At 58.6% G+C, this 20685-nt stretch overlaps 3 protein-coding genes across 3 annotated transcripts in view; 2 read left to right on the top strand and 1 right to left on the bottom strand.

Annotated features, from left to right (window-relative positions):
* Positions 1-20685, top strand: part of ZNF628 (zinc finger protein 628) — a 178529-nt gene that overhangs the window by 119064 nt on the left and 38780 nt on the right. The gene's annotated exons all lie outside the window — the stretch shown is intronic.
* RPL28 (ribosomal protein L28) lies at positions 741-3458 on the top strand. Its single transcript, XM_059665110.1, has 4 exons — positions 741-869; positions 1216-1304; positions 1398-1521; positions 3206-3458. The coding sequence occupies exons 2-4, from the start codon at positions 1224-1226 to the stop codon at positions 3412-3414; spliced, it is 414 nt and encodes a 137-aa protein (XP_059521093.1). The 5' UTR covers positions 741-869; positions 1216-1223; the 3' UTR covers positions 3415-3458.
* UBE2S (ubiquitin conjugating enzyme E2 S) lies at positions 6970-12354 on the bottom strand. Its single transcript, XM_059665095.1, has 4 exons — positions 12144-12354; positions 11392-11539; positions 9950-10140; positions 6970-8926 (listed from the first exon to the last, which is right to left on the bottom strand). The coding sequence occupies exons 1-4, from the start codon at positions 12144-12146 to the stop codon at positions 8597-8599; spliced, it is 672 nt and encodes a 223-aa protein (XP_059521078.1). The 5' UTR covers positions 12147-12354; the 3' UTR covers positions 6970-8596.

Below are 20685 nucleotides of genomic sequence, written 5' to 3'. Positions count from 1 at the left end.
AGATGCAGGATGGTCTTAGGCGACCCCTGTGAAAGGGTCGTTCGACCGCCAAAGGGGTCGCGACCCACGAGTTGAGAACCGCTGCAAAGGAACGAACCCAGGGCTTTCCCAGACCAATCTCTTTTCCTCCAAACAATTCGCCCTTAGAGGAAACCCACGCTCCCCTGAGTGGTAATCTGCGACGAGTCAGGTCTAGCTTCTCTCTAGACCCAGAACTTCAAGACTTTATTCCAAAAGAACCCTGGAGAGGGGAAATGAGGGGCCTGCCCGGGTTCGGAAGGGCTCCCAACGTGCCGGAACAGCCCCGAACCCGCAGGGGCCAATAAGAAAGGCTGCCACCGTTTCCGAAGAGCATTTCCGGAGAGTTCCGAAGGCGCCCGAGCGAGCCTTCGTCGGCAATAGCCGAGAACTTACGGAGAAGACCGGAAGCACCGGGGTTAGGCTTAAAAGAGTTCACGCACTCAACATGTTCATTCATAAACATAAACCCTAAAACAAATGTTTACTGAGCGCCCATCCTGTGCCAAGCGCTGGGTGAGCAGTCCTAGGGCAGAGGCCGCTGACGAAAGGGCTGTACCCAGTTGGAAATCCAGTCGTAAAGTTCCGGAAACAAACGAGCGGTCCCGGAACGGTGCAGCTCCGCGTCTGAGACCCCGCCTTCGGGTCTCCGGCCGAAGAGTTCCGAAGGTTCCGAGCGGTGCGCGACGGGAAGGCGGAAACAGCCGAACGTTGCCGAGCCGCCTCGGAGGCGGGGTCGGGAGGCGACGCGCGCGTTCCCAGAGAGGAAGCGGAAATGCGTATCGGTATTAAAGGCGTCGCCCCGCCCCTTGCGTGCCTCTTTCCGTCTCCGGCTGCCGCAGCGTGAGGAGGTAAGCGGAGGCCTGGCGCCCGCCCGCGTGGCCGCGTCTTGCGCCCCCCGCCCCGTGTTTGCCCCTCTCGGCCTTTCTGATTGCGCCCCTCGCGTGCTTGGCTCGCCCCCCCGGCCCCGCCACCGGAAGACGCGGTGGATTCTCACGTTCCCCCTCCCGCAGTCAGTCTCGGCGCCAAAGTTCAGCTCCTCCGCCGTAGGTCGCCCAGCCCCGGCCTGGCAGGTTCCTGGGCGCTGCCTGCCTCCAGGGTGCCCGCTTCCGCCAGATCCCGGCTCGCATCCTCCCTCGGTTGTCCTGGTGGGGCCCGGCGTCGGCTTGACACCTCCCCGCGCCCCTCTCCCCGCAGCTGCCGCCATGTCTGCCCACCTGCAGTGGATGATCGTGCGGAACTGCTCCAGCTTCCTGATCAAGAGGAACAAGCAGACGTACAGCACCGTACGTGGGGCTGGGACTCCTGGGTCGGAGGGAGGCGCCCCACCCCCCGCCACCACCACCTCTTCACGACCCCCATGCGTCCTCCCTTCCCAGGAACCCAATAACCTGAAGGCCCGCAACTCCTTCCGCTACAACGGGCTGATTCACCGCAAGACGGTGGGCGTGGAGCCGGCGCCCGACGGCAAAGGGGTGGTGGTCATCATGAAGCGGAGATCCGGTGAGCGTTCCCCCGGCTCGGCCCAGGTCGGGGCAGGGAGCTGTGGGCGGTCAGTGTTGGGCGAGGGGAGTCATGCTGCCCCTGGGACTCCTGGGGTCAGGGTATTCCCTCTGGGCAGCTGCTCCCCCCTTGGCCATCCCGACCTCGGTGGGCGCTAGCCGGGCCTTTTTTCACTTGTTTCGTCCTCTGCAAAGTGGAGGAATTAACGAGACCTGCCCTGTATGTGCTGGTGCTGGTGGTTAGGATGAAATGACAGGGTTGCCCAGGAGCCAGTGTTTTAAGGTTAAAACCTTCAAACCGCCCAGCTGGGGGTGGGTGACTCCATCTCCGGTGCCGATAGGAAAATTTAGGCAAATCGGTGAGCCTCCCGCTAGCTCCCACTTGCAGGTGACAGGCTGGGTTGGAAGCAGTTCGATACCCCCTTGCCCCCCCATTCCTCTGTGGGCTCAAGGAGAGCATCCGCCCCCATAAACTGCACGGTAGGCATTTGGGTGTCTTGGAGGAGCTCTGGGAGCTCTGAGGCCTGGGCATCGGACTGCCACCACTTCCGTTCGTTGGGGTGGTTTTTAAGGGGAATGAGCTTTTCCCGGGTCCCTGGCGAGGCCAGATTCCGTTTGGGTCGGGTTTCAGCGCCGTGTTTGGTGCCAGCCGTGGCCTTGGCCTGCCAGCTCCTGATCGCAGGGACTCCTGCCCGCCCTGCAGGAGGAGGGTCCCTTCTCGGGGTCGCAGCCCCAGGGCACCCACCCCCTGGCATCAGGGGGCTTCTCCGTGTCCACGCTCCTCGTTCGGGTGTGTCGGGTCCTAAAAACTTGCCCCTCTTGGGTGGCCGAGTGGCCTTTCCCAGACTGTCAGGAACTAGACCGACCTGGGCAGTTACTGTGGGCCCTGCTGCGGGGTCAGTGACTCCGCCGTACCCCTGGCATGGAGGCGGGTCCTGGGCTGAATTCTGGGCAGTGGAGTCAGGCTCCCCCTGTGTACCAGGCTCCCCACCTCGGGCCCATGGTGACTCCCCATCAGGGCCAGGCCGTGGCTAGGCCTTTCAGACCCTTGTTCAGAGTGGGTGCCTTGAGCCCGAGAGGGTGGGGCCGGGAGAGGAGGCAGCTGCCGTGCTTGGAGGGTCACTAACGGGCCAGCACGGTGCCGAGTGCCCGCCTCACCTCTGTGCCCAGACTCGGGCGGCCTGGATTCCGAACGCTGCGGTGTGTGTGTGACTTTGGACAGAAGAGCTCGTCCTGTGTCTGCTCAAGTGAGGTGGTGGGGGTTGCTGTGTCTCAGACACAGGTGGGGAGGTGCCTGTACAGTGCTGTGGCCTGGCCCTGTGGAGTGTCCCGGGAATCTTTCTTTTTTAATATATTTTTATTGATTTCAGAGAGGAAGGGAGATAGACACCTCAATGATGAGAGAGAGCCATTGATTGGCTGCCTCCTGCACGTCCCCTACTGGGGGGTCGAGCCCACAACATGGGCATGTGCCCTTATCTGGAATCGAACCAGTGACCCTTCAGTCTGTAGGCCAATGCTCTATCCACTGAGCAGACCAGCCGGGGCTGTCCCGGGAATCTGTGGAGATGGAGCTGGCTGCCTACCAGGCGCTGGCAGGCGGGTTCTCGGGATGCCATTGTGCCCTCGCACCTGGGAGGGCATTAAAGGCCGAGGCCACCGCACTGACCCTTCGCCCCCTGTAGGCCAGCGAAAGCCTGCCACCTCCTACGTGCGCACCACCATCAACAAGAACGCCCGGGCCACCCTGAGCAGCATCCGGCACATGATCCGCAGGAACAAGTACCGCCCGGACCTGCGCATGGCCGCCATCCGCAGGGCCAGCGCCATCCTGCGCAGCCAGAAGCCCGTGATGGTGAAGAGGAAGCGGGCCCGCCCCACCAAGAGCTCCTGAGCCCCCTCCCCCTGAAGCAATAAAGCATCAGCCGGCTCTCCTCACCTCGCCTGGCCTCAGTGTGTGGGAGCCGGGCCCTGCCGCTAGATCTGTCAGCTCGTCTCTGGGGGCTCCCGCACCCACGTGTTGGGACTGGAGGGGCCAGGTCTGGGGCAGGGAGACCCTAGCAAGTAACTAGACCTCTAGTGACTGTGGCTGGCCCAGGGGGGGGCTGGGGGCTGGGGGCTGGTGCAAATTCCTACATTCATGCATCAGGTGACCACAGTGCGTCAGTCAGAAAGTGCAGATCGAACAAGGAAAGTCCTCCGAACCCCACACTGCTAGGAGGACTTACCGCTTCAACACCTTACATGGTTTTCCATCCCTGAACATTTAGGGTGCGTTTCCTAAGGGCTGTGGGTCTGGCCTGAGCCACACACTGGGTCGGTCCGCTCACTGCACCTCAGCTCCGGCCCTCTCTGTGGCCAGCGGAGGTGGGAGGGAGAGGTTACCATCCAGTCTTTTTAATTGATTTCAGGGAGAGGGAGAGAGAAATATTGATGAGAAAGAATTATGGATCGGCTGCCTCCTGCACGCCGCCTCCTGGGCATGGAGCCTGGCACCCCGGCATGTACACTGACCAGGAGTCAAACCAGTGACCTGCCCAGCGTGGGGCATGCAGGAGGCAGCCAATTGATGATTCTCGTTATTGATATTTCTATCTCCCTCTGAAATAAAAAATAAATTAAAAAAAAAAAAGATTCTCCTAGCCCGTGGTCGGCAAACTGCGGCTCTTTGGCCCCTTGAGTGTGGCTCTTCCTAAGCCTTAGGAGGACCCTAATTAAGTTAATAACAACGTACCTACCTATGTAGTTTAAAAAATTTGGCTCTCAGAATAATCGTACTGTTGATACTTGGCTCTGTTGACTAATGAGTTTGCCGACCACTGTCCTAGCCTCTCACCCTCTTACCCCCTGCCTAGGTGCCTCAAGTCTCTTGGTATTTATCAACCTGTGATCGATCACAGGTGTCACCCACCACCTCTGCCTCTAGCTGTTTGTCCTCGGGCAAGTAACTAGACCTGCATCTTGTCAGAATTCAGGGGGTTAATGAACACAGTGCTGAGACCAGAGCCTGCACACAGCAAGTTCTCCGTCATTCAGTGGAGAACATAAACCCTGTGAGCAGCTGGACCGCTCTTTCATACATGCCCTGTGTGTGTACACACATACATGCATGTGCGGAATGGCCACTTCTCATTCAAATGCCCCAGACAGCCCCAAAGCTGGTGGCATCCCCACTTCACAGATACAGAACAGGTCCATGGTTGCGGGGGGCGGTCACTGATAACAGGTCCTGACACGTGTTTTTCCTACCTGCTCTGCCAGCCACTGTGCCAGGGGCCGAGGGTCTAGCATCAAGGAGACCCCCCATCCCTGCCCTCGGGACCTGTGCAGAGATGAGACCCGTGCTCCTGTCCGACTCCACAGCTTTGGTCCAGGGCCTCTGAGGACCCCTGCTGGGCTCCAGGCCCAAAGCCCTGCCTCCAGGGGCTGACTCCATCCAAAGGCTGAGTTCCTCCTGGCCCCTCCAACCCTCCCAGTGAGTGCATGTGACCCTGCCCACTTCTTGCCAGAACCTTTGGCCTGCGACCTTGCGCAGAACCCTCCCGCAGCTCCCATACCTGCCAGTGAAAGGCAGACCCCTCAGTGCCATGTCCGCCTCACCTCCCTGCACCCAGATGCCCGGGGCATCTGCGCTGGCGAAGGTTATACATGACAGCATGGACAGGGGTCCGGGATGCGTGATGGGAAGGACAGCACACCGTGAGGCACACCTCTGGGTGTCAGGCAGAGGCGGCTAGGGCACGGAAGGGCAGCCGTGCTGGTGGGGATAGACTTCCAGGGGTGGCCTGCTGGGTACCGGACCCTGCTAGTTGCTTAGAATATGTATATCCCGGTATATAACATGTATGTGTAAATGTGTGTGTGTGTCCATCCCAAGGGCCATGGTGCAGCAGACCACCTGCCGGGAGGCCAGAGAGTGCAGACACCACTATGCTCGCCTTTGCCTTAACTCAGAGATGGTAGCCCTGAGTGAGCTGGACTTGGCGGTGAGGGCTCACTCGGGGGCCGTGCCCAGTCTCTGCAGGCCGAGTATATAATTTTTTTTAACAGGAAGGGAGAGAAACATCAGTTTGCTGTTCCACCCATTTATGCATTCACTGGTTGATTTTTTTTTTAAACGTCATTTTATTGGAACTACCTTTTTTTTTTTTTAATATATTTTATTGATTTTTTACAGAGAAGAAGGGAGAGAGATAGTTAGAAACATCGATGAGAGAGAAACATCGATCAGCTGCCTCCTGCACATCTCCTACTGGGGATGTGCCCGCAACCCAGGTACATGCCCTTGACCGGAATCGAACCTGGGACCCCTCAGTCCGCAGGCCGACGCTCCATCCACTGAGCCAAACCGGTTTCGGCGGAACTACGTTTTTTAAAAAAATACATATTTTATTGAATTTTTTACAGAGAGGAAGGGAGAGGGATAGAGAGAAACATTGATCAGCTGCCTCCTGCACACCTTACTGGGGATGTGCCCGCAACCAAGGTACATGCCCTTGACTGGAATCGAACCTGGGACCCTTCAGTCTGCAGGCTGAAGGTCTATCTATTGAACCAAACCGGTTAGGGCAGAACTACCTTTTTTTGTTTGTTTCGTTCATCCTCACCCAAGAATATTTTTCCATTGAGTTTTAGGGAGAGTGGAAGAGAGAGGGAAAGACAGAAACACATCGACTGGTTGCCTCCTGCACGCACCCGACCAGGGAGGAGCCTGCAACCAAGGTACGTGCCCTTGACCGCAATTGAACCTGGGATCCATTGAACCGCAGGCTGACACTCTATCCATGAGCCAACCCAGTTAGGGCTGGTTGATTCTTGTATGTCCCTCAACTGGAGATTACCCCAACCCTGGGGTATGGGGACAATGCTCTAACCAACTGAGCCTGGGCTAGAAGAACATACATTTAAATTTGCTGCCTGTCCAGTGTAGCTCAGTGGTTGAGTGTCGACTTATGAACCAGGAGGTCATAGTTCAATTCCCTGTCATTGCACATGCCTAGGTTGCAGGAGGCAGCTGATCAATGATTCTCTCTCACTGATGTTTCTATGTCCCTCTCCCTTCCTTTCTGAAGTAAAAATATATTTTTAAAAATATAATCAAAATATATTTAAAAGAAGTTTGCTCACATTAGCTTGAGTTTATCCAGAAAAATATACAAGCAGGTTATAACATTGGTTGTCCTGATTAAGAGTACTGGGTGTTGGGAAGAAAGGACTGGAGAGAGAGCCTTTTTAAAAAAAAATATTTTATTGATTTTTTTACAGAGAGGAAGGGAGAGGGATAGAGAGTTAGAAACATTGATGAGAAACATCAATCAGCTGCCTCCTGCACACCCCCCACTGGGGATGTGCCCACAACCAACGTACATGCCCTTGACTGGAATCGAACACGGGACCCTTGAGTCCGCAGGCCGATGTTCTATCCACTGAGCCAAACCGGTTAGGGCTAAATATGTATTTTTATTTATTTCAGAGAGGAAGGGAGAGGGAGAGAGAGAAACATCAATGATGAGAATCATAGATCGTCTGCTCTTTACCAGAATCGTAAAGTCCACAGGCCCATGCTCTATATCCACCAAGCCAAACTGGCTAGGGCAAGGGAGCCATTTCTTAGTAGAAACCTTGCCCTTAAAATTAAAAATTCTTTGCTTTTTTTATTTTAGGGAGGGAGGGAGGAGAGAAACATCGATGTGAGAAACATTGATTGGTTACCTCTTGTATGTGCCCCCACCAAGGGTCAAGCCCACAACCTATCTATGCGCCCTTACCCACAGCCTTCCACTCCTGGGAGCCATGCTCCAAGCAAGGGAACCATACTGGCCAGGGCTATCTTTGCCTTAAGAAAAGACATCCCTGTGTATATACTGGGAATGGAACCCTGACCTCCTGGTTCATAAGTTGACACTCAACCACTGGACCATACTGGGACAGGCTATAGTTAGGTGAGTTTTGACAAATTTGTGCATCCATGGGACCATCATAACAAGACTTGGAATAGCGCTGGCTGGTTTGGCTCTGTGGATAGAGCGTTGGCCTGGGGACTAAAGGGTCCCAGGTTTGATTCCGGTCAAGGGCACATGCCCGGGGTTGCGGGCTCGATCCTCAGTGGGAAGCGTGCAACCAATGATTCTTATCAGTGATGTTTCTATCTCTCCCCTCTTCTCTGAAATTAAAAAAATATGTATTTTTAAAGAAGACTTGCAATATGCTCACCTCCCCCCAAAAACTTTCCCATGCCCCCGATTTGAACCTCCCTGATCTGCTTTCAGCCATAAGTGATTAGTTGGGCCTGTTCTAGAATTTCACACAAATAGGATTAAATGTTTTACACTTTTCAGCCCGTTAATAGTTTTGAGACTCATCCATGTTTTCTGTATCAATACTTTGCTGAGTGAGATTGCATCGTATGAATTCACAATTCCTTCTCTCATTCAACTATTGAACATTTGGGTCATTTCCAGTTTTTTCATTTTATGAGTTTTTTTAAAATCCTCACCCGAGGGTGTTTTTAAAATTGATTTTAGAGAAAGGGAAGAGGAAAACTCAGATCAGCAGTCTCCTGTATGCCCTGACTGGGGATGGAACCTGCAACTTTTAGTGCATGGGATGGTGTTCATATCAACTGAGCCACCTGGCCAGGGATTATGATAATTTTTGACCCTGTGCCAACCAAATGATGGATAATGGACAAGGAACTGAGGCAGGGCCGGCGGAAAGCTCCCATGCCCTCCCCTCCCCTGGAGAGGGGCAGAACCTTAAATATTGGGTTCCTGCAGTCACGTCATCGCCTGGTTAATCCAGAGCACGCCTCATCAGCCGAGACCAGAGGTGGCCCCAGAGCTCCATGAGGGGCCCCGTGCGGTGGGACTGCGTGTGGACCTGAGGGGGGAAGGCCAGCTGCTCTGAGCCCCGGCAGAGGCTGGTCTGGGCACTAAGAGGCACCATAGCTGCTTGCTTTTCCAACTTTATTTAGAAAAACAAATCCGGGTCCCGGTGCCCCCCTCCCCCACCCCAGCCATAACTTAAATAACTTAGAGACAGCGTTGCGGGTCGGGCAGGTGTGGAGGAAGCACCCACTACAGCCGCCGCAGCGCCCGTTTCTTGTCCGTCTTCTTCTTGGCCGCCAGCTTCTTGTCGCGCTCGCCGGCGTGCTTCTTGGCCATGGGCCCCTCAGCCCCGCCCGGGCCCCCAGGGGCCGCGGGGTCGGTGGAGGAGGCCGAGGCTGCACTGGCCGGGGAGCGGCTGGCCTCGGGCCTCCCGCCGCTGGGCCCCCCGGCTCCCCCGTGGATCTCCGTGAGCAGGCGGGCGCGGGCCGCGTACTCCTCGTAGTTCTCCAAAAGCAGGCGGCCCGCCTCCTCGTTGAGGGCGGACTCGGGGTTGGGGTGGATCAGCAGGCACTTGATGGTCTGTGGGGAGAGAGCCCAGGGTCAGGGGGGCCAGACGCCAAAACACCGGTGATTGAGGAAGGGGCTTCCCCAACCCGAGTGATGGGGACAGTTCAGGACTGTTGGACTCAAGCTTTTACAAAATCATAGAAAGGTGGGTGAACCAGAGCTGTCACTGGGTGAGCAGGAACCCCAAGTGCAGTCAGACTCGGGCTAGGCAGCACCACACCCGACAGGCACCAGGATGTACGGGGCCCCTCCACCTCCTCTGAAAGGGAGCAGGTGCCCTGACCTGTCTGGCCTGTCAGGGGGCCAGCACCTGGCCCAGCAGTCACCACTGCCACAAGCAGGCCCCCAGGCCTGACCCTCATCTGACCACTGCACCCCAAGCCCGAGGCCCTGGTGGCTGCCTTCCAGCCAAGCCCACGCCCTGGGGTCACCAGTGTCCCCTGGCAGCCAGCACTGACACCAGGGAGGAGGGAAGGGCTGGAGGTCTGTTTACCTTGGAGCTCACTCCTCCCGCAAGCCCTGCAGGAGCCCAACTCCCTGTCCTCCCAACCACCTGCCCCAGGGGCTCGTTAAATGCAGTTTTCAAATTCTTAGGCTTGAGGGGTAGGGAGGCAGCAGGCCTGTGAGGCCCGGGAGCAGGGTGCAGTCCAGGGCGCCTCCATCTTGGCCTGCCTGTCGCTGCCCCCCCCCCGCCCCCCCCACACTCCATGATTACACATGTCCCCAGAGGGACATCCCTGGCTGAGAAAGGATGTACTGTGAGAACATTCTGGAATGACAGGCGATTGCACAAACTTTGCGGCTACTGAACAGCCAGCCAACTGTGCCCTGCAGAACAGTCACATCTCGTCCCTCACCACCACCGTTCGCCGCGGGCCCTGAACACCCTGTCCGCAGCGTCCTGGCCCACCGGGCAGGGCCAACGCCTCACCTTTCCAGAAAAGCTGGAACCTGGGTTTCCCCGTGGGCCCCCACTACCGGAGCTGACTTCAGAGGAGAAGCCACGCTCGGCCATCACGGGCGCCCGGGACTCACCAGCAGCACGTGCCGGATGCCCAGCTCAGCCGTCCAGTCCCTCTTGAGCACGTTGACGCAGATCTCGCCGTTGGCGCCCACGTTCGGGTGGAAGATCTTGGTCAGGAAGTAGCCCTTGGGCGGGGAGGCAGGAAAGTCCTTCCCCAGCAGGAGTTTCATGCGGAACAGGCCTCCGGCGTACGGGGTCCCCTCTGTGTGTGGGGGGCCGGGTCAGGGGGCACAGGACTCCCAGCACCCGCAAACCCCCAAAGCCCGGCCTCCACGTTCCGGCTGTAATGCAAGTCCCCTGCCGCCTCCCCCAGACTGGGGAGCAGGACGGGCTAGGCTCCCCGGGGTCCGCAGGCACCCCTGTGCGTCAGCCCCTGACCGTGGCCCCACTGGCATCACCCCCAGTCCTGGTCTGCACCCTGGACGCCTCTCCTCTCCCAGGTGAAGCCCCAGCCCCACTCCCTTCCCAAGAGGCAAACATCTACCTGGAAGCCCTGAGGGCAAGTGACAGACAAGGCTCTCGGCCTCGGCCTCACACCTGATCAGCCAAAAAGCCGTGGGTGTGTTGGGAGACCCAGGGCCTTCCTGTGCCCAGTCCCAACATCTGACCCCTCCGCACCGGGCAGCTCGCCTCCAGGGCCACCCACTGTCCCCACCACCGGGTGCCCGCAGTGGTCGCCCGCCTCCAGCTTCTACCCCCCGCCCCCTCCCCCCACCACTGGTCACAGTGAGCTCTGCAGGGACCGTCACTTTCTTCACACCCACCAACAGCTTCCTCTCCGAATCCCTACAGAGGCCCTAAAAGGTCTGCTCCCTGAATGCTTCACGGGTTCTTCTTTGCTTCTAGGAAGTGCCCACTGCCCCCCACTCATGAAGCACAGCAGGGATCACCACCCCCACCCCCATCCCCGGTCCCCACTCCCGACTGGGCGCTTCACCACCTTCTTGCAGCGCCTCAGCTTCCCCTGTGGAAGCTGATAACAGAAAGGCAGTGCACCTGGAACACCGCGGCAGGTCTGCACGGAGGACCATTACGCGCACTGCCCGATACTACTGTGGCCTCCCCACGCCTGTCCCTGACCTGGACAGCAGCACGGAATCAGGTCCCAGCCAAGCCCACCCTCCAGACTGTGCTGCTGGCTCACCCCCGGGGTAGCCTCTTGCCACCCCCTGAAGGTCCCAGGGAGCCTTGCCTGCCAGCCTTGCCCCTCCCCAGGTAAGGCCCCCCTCGAAGGCGCCCGTGGCCACCAGGCCGTCCCCCCGGCTTACAGAAGAGCACACGGTTACCTGTCACCTGTGATGCTCTGTCCTGCAGAGGAAGAGGCCTGCCTGCCCGTCTGCCATTAGGTCCCCAGCAGCTGGCAGAGCCCAGGGCATATTGGGAGCTTCCTACCCTTGTCCCACAGAAGGAAAGTCTTGCAAGCGCGCCCCTCCCTGCTCCACCCCACACTCACCAGGGCCCTCGATGGTGACCTGCAGGTCCGTGAGGTCCTCTTCGTTGGGAAAGACCTTGATGCCATCGGGAGGGTCCGTGGTCAGCGTCGTCACCTCCTTGTACACCAGGCGGATGATGTGGGGGGGCAGGTTCTCCACGTTGGAGTTCTGGGCACAGAGAGGAGGAGGTGAGAGGCCGGCAGAACCGGGCCGTGCAGGACGCTGTCCCAGGCAGTCTACCACCCCGGGCTCGCAGGCCCCCTCCTGGGGTGCTGCACCCGGCCGCCCCAGGCTGAGCGCCCTCCGAGGACGAGGGCGGTTCTCCGAGGGGGGTGGCGGGTGGCTCCATGCCCCCCAGGAGCCCCCGAAGCCCGTCCGTTGCCCCGCACGGGCCGCCAATGATTCCGGATTAAGCCGAGGCCTACCCTGTCCCCCTTGCCCCCTAATCTTGGTAAAATAGCCCTGCAAACCCAGGATCGGGCCTGGAGACGGCAGCGGAGCGTCCCTGCTCCCGGAATACCCACGGACGGGCCACAAAGCCCGGACAGATGCCCCCCATCGCCCCACGGCTCAGCCGGGCCTTCCCTCCAAGGAACCTGCGGGCCGCCCCGGCTCCTGCCCCACCTACAGGGAGGCCTGTGGGCACATCCCCGGCCCAGGACCCCCAGGCAGGCTCTCCTACCCCCAGGCCGCCCGCAAAGGGCTCCCGAGACCCCGCCTCCTCCTCCAGGGGGCCTCCCACCGCCCCTCCGGGCCTGGCCGCGGAGCTCACCATGACTGCGACCGGCCGGGGGCGGGTCCCCCCGGCCCCCTTCCTGCGTTCTCTGGGCCGCCGGCCGGGGCGGGGGGCCCAACTGCTGCCGCTGCGGCCCTAGCGAGGCCCCGGCGGCTCCTCTCCGCTCCCCGCCGCCTCCGACGCCGCCGCGAACTTCGCCCGCAGGTAAGCTCGCCCCAGGTGCCGGCCGCACTGAGCCGGCCGCGCGCGCAACCGCCCTTTTATAGCAGCCCGAGGCGACGCCCCCTCGCGGACCCGGTGGGCGGGGACTCGGCCCGTGACGTCAGCACGCACGGTCCTCAGCGTTAGGCGCGCTCGCCCCCTTTCCGTAAGTTTAGAGCGGAAGCGGGAGACGTTGGGGAGAGGGCCCGGAGCGGACCGGCCAACTGGGACGAGGGGGGTCGGAATGGGGACCCCCAGGATATAGAGGAAACGAAAAGGGGTAGAAGAGGGGAAAAGAACGCGAGAGGTGACGCGACCGCTGATTGGCCCGTTTGAATGCGACGCCGCCAGGGCCGGCGTACGCACGCACGCCCTTACGCTCCGGAGATTGCGCACGCGACTAACGGTCGGCCGGGGTTTCCGGGCAGGGCGAGGGCAGGCGGTTCTCGGGGGGTTTTAAACAGATGATGGACAGCGCTCTGGCCAATAGGAACGAGCAATCCTGGGATGGCGTCACGAGGCTCACTCCGGCCAATTCTCGTAGGGAAAGGCGGTGCCAGGGGGGCGGGGAGGTTGGAGAGCCACCAATGAGGCCCTGCCTAGCACGGACCACGCCGTTTTTTTATATATGCAAATGAGGTGCGCGCAGGGGCCGCCTCAGCCCGCGGAGGGGGTGGACGCTGGGCTCCATCTACATCCTTCCCCGAGGCGCCATTTTGTGCTGGGCATGACCTGTGACCTGTGCCGCGTGTTGTGGAGACCAGCCAGGGCGGCCTCAAAGCCTTGGAAGCCTGTCCTTCCGGTGTGTGACCCCTGACCCTGGCCAGGCCTCAGTCACGCACGACGCCGGGCCTCAGTTACCCCACGTGGGAAACGTGCCGGCGAACCCTCGCGATGCTGAAGGAAGCGGCAGCGTTCCCGGCCTCGGAGGGCACGGCCGCCCGCCTCCAGGTCTGCACCAGGACGCGCCTTCCCTGCCCCGGAAGTGGACGCGCAGTGGCCGGGACAGGGGAGCACCTCCAGGGCTCAGTTAACAAAATGGCCGCAGCGGTGGAAAAGGGGGACCTGTGTTGACGCGGGGAGACGAGGCCCAAGTGGCTTCACTGGTTCATCAGAACATGGCGGCCGGGGTGCCCACGCCAGGGCCTCTCAGCGCAGCAAAGCCCGGCCGAAGAGACCAATGGCGACCAGGTTCCGGACAAGGAGGCAGGAAGGCCCAGAGCCAGCCCCCGAGGTGCAGTCAGAAGCTGGCGGCTCGGCAGGGCCCACGTCCCCCACCTGCGGGGCCCATTGAACAGACACGGACACTGAGGAGCTGCCAGTGACCAGCCCGCCGGCCTGCCCCAGTCAGGCCTGGGCAGAGGCGGTAGCTCGCAAATGCCACCACGGGCACAGGATGGGGATGCGGACAGTGGCCGTGGCCGCCGCCCGTGCATGGAAGGGCCGTGGGTGCCATTCCCGCCAAGGGCAGGCATCTAGGTTGCAGGTCAGACCTGTGTGAGGAGGATGTGTCCCACATCAGTGTTTCTATCTCAACCCCCCTCTCTGACAAGCAATGGGAAAAATATCCTCAGGTGAAGATTAACAACAAAAATAATCTATAATAATGAAAGCGTAATAGGCAAATCGGCCGAACCACCGAACAGCAGAACAACCGTCCAGACGACCTTACCGGGGACCACGCTATGACAGGCACTGGCAGCAGCCCAGCCAAGGCAGGTGCTATGCAATTGGTCGGGGGGCCCTGCCATCGCCCCAGGATGGTCCTGCAGAGGGAGGCCCAGGCCAGGCCTAGGGACCCTACCCGAGGGGTCCAAGATTGTGAGAGGGCGCAGGCCGAGCTGAAGGACCCTCCCACCCCCGTGCACGTATTTTGTGCACCAGGCCTCTAGTATAACAATAACTGGCTATATGCTTGCCATGTGCCAAGTCTCTTCTGATTCCTTGGCGAGCTTGATCTGTAGCATCCTGTCAGGCACGTTTTTTATGATTCCCCTCTGGACATCTGCATTCATTCAAAAAAAAAATTTTTTTTTTAATAATTTTGAAAATATATTTTCAAAATTTTATTTTTAAAATATTTTTTATTGATTTCAGAGAAGAAGGGAGAGGGAGAGATAGGCACATCAATGAGAGAACTGATGGACTGCCTCCTGCACGCCCCGCACCAGGGATGGAGCCTGCAGCACGGGCGCGTGCCCTGACCGGGAATCGAACCGCGACCTCCTGGTTCCTAGAACGATGCTCACCCACTGAGCCACGCTGGCAGGGCGCTACACTTTTTGTGAGCAACAGGACGGTCTATGGGAAAAGCATTTTGACAAGAGGGCCCAGCAGGTGCAACAGCCCTGGGAGGGGGTCCTGCCTGGTGTGTTTGGGGGCAACACCACGAAGCCAGCGAGGCAGGGTCAGAGGGAGCTGGGCGGGAGCAGGGCCCCGAGGTCCGAGAGGGGAGGGGCAGCAGCAGTGGAGGTCACGTGCCTGGGCTGCGGTGAGCAGTATGTCCTTTTCTTCCAAGCGCTGGGGAGTCATGGAGGTTTGACAGTGTGACGCCACCTGACTTTTCAGGCGGGAACAGAGAAGCCAGTGATGTGAGAGAGCAATTTGTTGAGGGACCTGGCCAGTGTGGCTCAGTAGTTCAGCATCGACCTAGGAACCAGGAAGTCATAGTTTGATTCCCGGTCTGGACACACGTCTGGGTTTCCGGCTCAGTCCCCACTGGCGTGTGTGCAGGAGGCAGCCAATGAATGATTCTCTTTCATCATTGATGTTTCTCTCTCCCTTCCTCTATGAAATCAATTTTAAAGTATTTTTAAAAACAACACAGTAAGGCCCTGGCTGGGTAGCTCGGCTGATTAGAGCACTGTCTGGATGCACCAAGGTTTCGGGTTTGATCCCCGGTCAGGGCACATGCAAGAATCAACCAAAGAATGCATTTATAAGTGGAACAACAAATTGAGCTCCCTTTAAAAAATAAAAGATAAGTGTTGGGAGGACGTGGAAGAATGGAACCCACACACACAGGAGGTTTGAAAAAGAGCCTGCGGGCTCCTCAAATGGCTACCAGTCACCTCCTGGTCCAGCAGTCCCGCGGGCAGGGGTGCGTCCTGGAGAGATGAGCTAAGGGGGTGGGCACGCAGGGCCAGGCTCTGCAGGCCAAGGGGGAGCTCACCGGAGCCCCAGGGGGCCAGGGAGGGGTTCTGACCTGGAGGCGTGAGTGGATGTGCTGCTCACAGTGAGACCCCAGCTCTGGCTGCTGGGCCCAGCCTGGACCGGGGCCCAGGGAGAGGCAGTTGGTTGAGGCTTAGGCTATGCGGGTGGCCATGGTGGCTGGAGAGGAGGGAGGGCGTCTGGGAACTGCTCCGTGGTGGGCCTTCTGAGTGGGTTTGGGGGACTGGAATTGACCGGGGTGGGGCGAGATGGGGAGGGGAAGGCGGCAGAGTATCAGCGACTCACAGTCTTACTTTTGTGCAATGAAACCCAATTGCCCCAGCGGCTGGAATGCTAGCTTCAGAAATTAATCTTCACGTCTGTTCATCTGTGTGAAATGACAAAGGGGAAGTCCCGCCCCCGTCACTGAAGAGCCAGAAGAGAAAGGGGGAGTTTGGGCTCCAGTCCTCCTCAGCCCTCGGCCCGCGCCCCTCAGGTGCCCGCCGGCCGGAGCATCTGGACAATTACACAGGCTCCTTTGCTCGGTGGGTGCCGGTGAGCAGCTGAGCTCACAGGACCGCGGCCAGCTTTCCAGCATCCTCTCCCCGCCTTCCCGCCAGCCCGGGTGCGGCTGGAGGCTGGCAGCACGGAGAGCGGAGAGCGTTGGTCTCCTGCACAGCTGTGAGCTTTTCCAGAGGAGAGATTCCCAGAAGTGGAATCGGGATCAGAGAGTCTGTGGTTCTGTGAGCAGCCCTTGGCAGGGTTCTGCCGATTTGCATAACCTGCCACGGGCGCCCATGGCCTCAGACGGTCAGTGTAAGCCTGGGACCGTCCCAGGGAGAGAAGGGATGGCATCAAAAGACGTTCATTAGGATCAGAATTGAAGCAGGGTCGGGGGTCTGGGGACGCTGGGGGAGAGGACTGTAGCTGGGCGGCCAGGGTGGGCCGCCATCAGGTAGGAGGCATGAATCAAGATATAAAGGAAGCCAGTGGTTGAGCCTCAGCCTGTGACCAGGAGGTCGAGGTTCAGTGACCCGTCAGGCCACATGCCAGGGTTGCGGGCTGGATCCCCAGTAGGGGGCGTGCAGGAGGCAGCCGATCCATGATTCTCATCACTGATGCTTCTCTCTCCCTTCCTCTCTGAAATCAATAAAAAATATATATATATTTTAAAGTGGAATAACAAATTGATGTTTTTTTTCTCTCTCCCTCTCTCTAAAAAAAATCAAATAAAAACTGATGTTATAAAAAATATATATAATGTTTAAAAAGAAGTGGAGCCTGTCCGGCTGGTGTGGGTCAGTGGTTGAGCATCGACCTGTGAACCAGGCGATCACAGTTTGAGTCTAGGTCTGGGCACAGGCCTGGGTTTTGGGCTCGATCCTCAGTAGGGGGAGTGCAGGAGGCAGCTGATTGGTGTTTCTCTCATTGGTGTTTCTGTCTATCCCTCTCCCTTCCTCTCTCTCCAAAAATCAACAAAAACATTTTTGAAAAGGTAAAGCAAAAATTCAGAACTGCAAAATATTTAAAAAATAAAATGAGCCGAAACCAGTTTGGCTCAGTGGATAGAGCATCGGCCTGCGGACTCAAGGGTCCCGGGTTTGATTCCGGTCAAGGGCATGTACCTTGGTTGTGGGTACATCCCCAGTGGGGGGCATGCAGGAGGCAGCTGATAGATGTTTCTCTCTCATCGATGTTTCTGGCTCTCTATCCCTCCCCCTTCCTCTCTGTGAAAAATCAATAAAATATATATAAAAAAATAAATAAAATGAATTCTCCCCTCTCTCTCTCCTCTCTCTCTCTCTCTCTCTCTCTCTGTTCGTTTCTGGCTCTCTGGAAAACCCTGAATGATACACGGCAAAATCGACTATTTAGAAAGCAAACATTTGCTAGAGAGGAAGGTTTTTGTTTGATTGCTTTTTTGTTAATCCCCACCTGAGGATCTCTTTTCCATTGATTTTTTTTATTTTTTATTGATTTCAGAGAGGAAGGGAGAGGTAGAGATAGAAACATCAATGATGAGAGAGAATCATTGATCAGCTGCCTCCTGCACGCCCACCACTGGGGATTAAGCCCACAATTCAGGCATGTGCCCTTGACCAGAATCGAACCTGGGACCCTTCAGTCTGCAGGCTGACACTCTATCCACTGAGCCAAACCGGCTAGGGCTCCATTGATTTGATTTTTTTTTTAGAGAGAGTGGAAGGGAGGGAGAAACATAGATACGAGAGAGACACATTGATTGCCTCCCGGGCCAGCCCCAGAGCCCCATCCAGGTCAGGGTGGAACCCGCAACCCAGGTACTCGCCCTGCCCTTGACCTGGAATGGAGCCTGAGCCCGTTCAGTGCAGGGCCGGCGCTCTAACCACTGACCCACCGGCCAGGGTGCCGAAATGCACTGCACACACAAGCCACACGCGGCAGGCTCTGATGCAGGGCGACAGGCTGCAGGTTACACACACACAGTCGGATGCCCACCCCCCACCTGGGCCGCACAGGGGATCCCCGGGAACCATAAACACGCAGGTGGAAACCCAAACCTTCCCAACAGACACTGTGAGCCTGGGAATCAGGAAAACATCTGTTTATTCCAAAAATACCAACTTGCAGCTCAGCCGGCTGTCCTCACCAAGGAACTGGGCGGGGGAGTCCGGTGCCGGTTGGGGGGGGGGGGGAGGAGGCAGAGCTGGGGAGGGGGGGGGGAGGCAGAGCTGGGGAGGGTCTTCTGGTCCAGGACTGTGTATCTTCCTGTCTCTGCACCCCCCCCCAGTGCCCACGACCGGGAGGGCAGGGGTGCGTGTGCGTGTGGGTGCGCGTGTGTGCATGGGAGCGTGGGAAGACTCAGATGGTGAGGCCCCGGCTCCAGAGGCGTCGGGGATTTGGCGGGACACGCCCACTTCCTCGCCTCCTCGGACCTCTCCTCACTATGGCTTATTTGAGATAAGAGGCCAAAGCCCCAGAGTTGGGGCGAAATAACTGGAGTCCAGAAGACAGCAAGTCGAGGGGGGCATACAAAAGCTGGAGGGCCGGAGACCCCCAGTGAGGGGGCTGGCGAAAGCTGAGGGCTCGGTGGGGGTGGTGGGCAGAGGGGCAGCTCCGGGAGGGGCAGGGGCTCAAGCTGGCTCTTTTGGGGGGAAGTCACAGTCTGCTCAGGGCCCTGGGCATGGGTGGGCCCTGGAGGGACAGGGGGTCCGCGGGAGCAGCTGTAAGCATGGCGTGGAAAACTGGCGCTGGGCCTAGGGAGGGGGGGTCCCGCTCCCCGTGTTCCCTCAGTGTTTGTGGGAGCCAAAGGCTGAGGAGGGATGAACTGAGGTGCCAGTATTGGGGGCCAGGGGAGACAGAAGGAGGGAACGACCCGGAGGAGGGAAAATAGCCCCTCCCAGCTCGCCCTGGGGGCTGGGGAGGGGACGTGTAGCCCTTTAAGAGTAGGGGAATGGCTGCTCCCCCACAGCATGGCTCTGTACAAAGAAAACTGGGGGCAAATTGTGCATTGGGTGTTGGTCAGTCCCCGAAAGCCCTGGGGGCTGTCCGGGGTGCGTGGGGGAGATGAAGGAGAGGACGCCGCTTCTCCAGTTGGGATGATGAGCGCGCCCCCACAGATGGCCTTGGTGTGGGCAACGGCACGGCCGTCCGGCTGGGCCTGCCCAGGTCAGGCCGGCAGAGGGCGTCACTGAAGGCCCCGGGAGTGAGCAGCTGTCGCCCAGCGCACAGGAGTCTCTGGGGGGGTGGCCCACGCCAGCGGAGTGCTGCTTCCGGTGGAGGACAGGTAAGGGCTGGGCGAGGGGCAGAGACCTTACCCAGGGGCCAGGAAGCTCACCCCCTCTAGTGAGAAGAGGCCTCCACGTTGACCCTGTCAGTGAGTTACCAGGAGGGGCCTGGATGTCCTCACCAGAAGGGTAATGGGGCGGGGGGGGGGGGTAGTCAAGGCCAAGTCTGGAGTGAGGCAGTGACATCATCAAGGAGGGCCAGAGTGGGGACGGTGTCATCGGAGGGGGTCCCTACTCTATTCTTGAGGCAATGGCAGAATGGCGCGTGTTGTGCCTGGTTCCCTATGGGAACAGCGGTAGGTGCCACGTGACCCAGAAGATGATTGAAATACAGCTGTTGCAGTTCTCGACTCCCAAGATGAGGGATCCTGGAAGACGATCCAAGGGTGAAGTGCATCCTGGTAAATGGTGACACCAGTGGGGGTCCCGGGTCCTGGGAGATGATGCCATGGCTGTGGTGGTTCCTGGGAGATGATGTCAGGGTTGTGGTGGATCCTGGGAGATGATGCCATGGCTGTGGTGGTTCCTGGGAGATGATGCCATGGTTGTGGTGGATCCTGGGAGATGATGTCAGGGTTGTGGTGGATCCTGGGAGATGATGGCATGGCTGTGGTGGATCCTGGGAGATGATGTCAGGGTTGTGGTGGATCCTGGGAGATGATGGCATGGCTGTGGTGGATGCTGGGAGATGATGGCATGGCTGTGGTGGATCCTGGGAGATGATGCCATGGCTGTGGTGGATCCTGGGAGATGATGGCATGGCTGTGGTGGATCCTGGGAGATGATGCCATGGCTGTGGTGGATCCTGGGAGATGATGGCATGGCTGTGGTGGATCCTGGGAGATGATGGCATGGCTGTGGTGGATCCTGGGAGATGATGGCATGGCTGTGGTGGATCCTGGGAGATGATGTCAGGGTTGTGGTGGATCCTGGGAGATGATGTCATGGCTGTGGTGGATCCTGGGAGATGATGTCATGGCTGTGGTGGATCCTGGGAGATGATGGCATGGTTGTGGTGGATCCTGGGAGATGATGTCAGGGTTGTGGTGGATCCTGGGAGATGATGCCATGGCTGTGGTGGATCCTGGGAGATGATGTCAGGGCTGTGGTGGATCCTGGGAGATGATGCCATGGCTGTGGTGGATCCTGGGAGATGATGCCATGGCTGTGGTGGATCCTGGGAGATGATGGCATGGCTGTGGTGGATCCTGGGAGATGATGCCATGGTTGTGGTGGATCCTGGGAGATGATGCCATGGTTGTGGTGGATCCTGGGAGATGATGGCATGGTTGTGGTGGATCCTGAGAGATGATGCCATGGTTGTGGTGGATCCTGGGAGATGATGCCATGGCTGTGGTGGATCCTGGGAGATGATGTCAGGGTTGGGGTGGATCCTGGGAGATGATGCCATGGCTGTGGTGGATCCTGGGAGATGATGGCATGGTTGTGGTGGATCCTGG

The sequence above is a fragment of the Myotis daubentonii genome, chromosome 15 (assembly GCF_963259705.1).
Source record: "Myotis daubentonii chromosome 15, mMyoDau2.1, whole genome shotgun sequence".
In the NCBI taxonomy this organism is placed as follows: domain Eukaryota; kingdom Metazoa; phylum Chordata; class Mammalia; order Chiroptera; family Vespertilionidae; genus Myotis; species Myotis daubentonii.
The sequence above is the reverse complement of the archived record's forward strand: the minus strand, read 5'-3'. Positions and strand labels throughout refer to the sequence as shown.

Excerpts from the sequence above, each read along its gene's own strand:
- RPL28 (XM_059665110.1), top strand. The coding sequence starts at position 1,224 with ATGTCTGCCCACCTGCAGTGGATGATCGTGCGGAACTGCTCCAGCTTC. Across the intron at positions 1,305-1,397 it reads ACAAGCAGACGTACAGCACC|GAACCCAATAACCTGAAGGC; the intron begins GTACGTGGGGCT and ends CTCCCTTCCCAG. Across the intron at positions 1,522-3,205 it reads CATCATGAAGCGGAGATCCG|GCCAGCGAAAGCCTGCCACC; the intron begins GTGAGCGTTCCC and ends CGCCCCCTGTAG.
- UBE2S (XM_059665095.1), bottom strand. Across the intron at positions 10,141-11,391 it reads GGTCACCATCGAGGGCCCTG|AGGGGACCCCGTACGCCGGA; the intron begins GTGAGTGTGGGG and ends CCCCACACACAG. Across the intron at positions 8,927-9,949 it reads GCATCCGGCACGTGCTGCTG|ACCATCAAGTGCCTGCTGAT; the intron begins GTGAGTCCCGGG and ends CTCTCCCCACAG.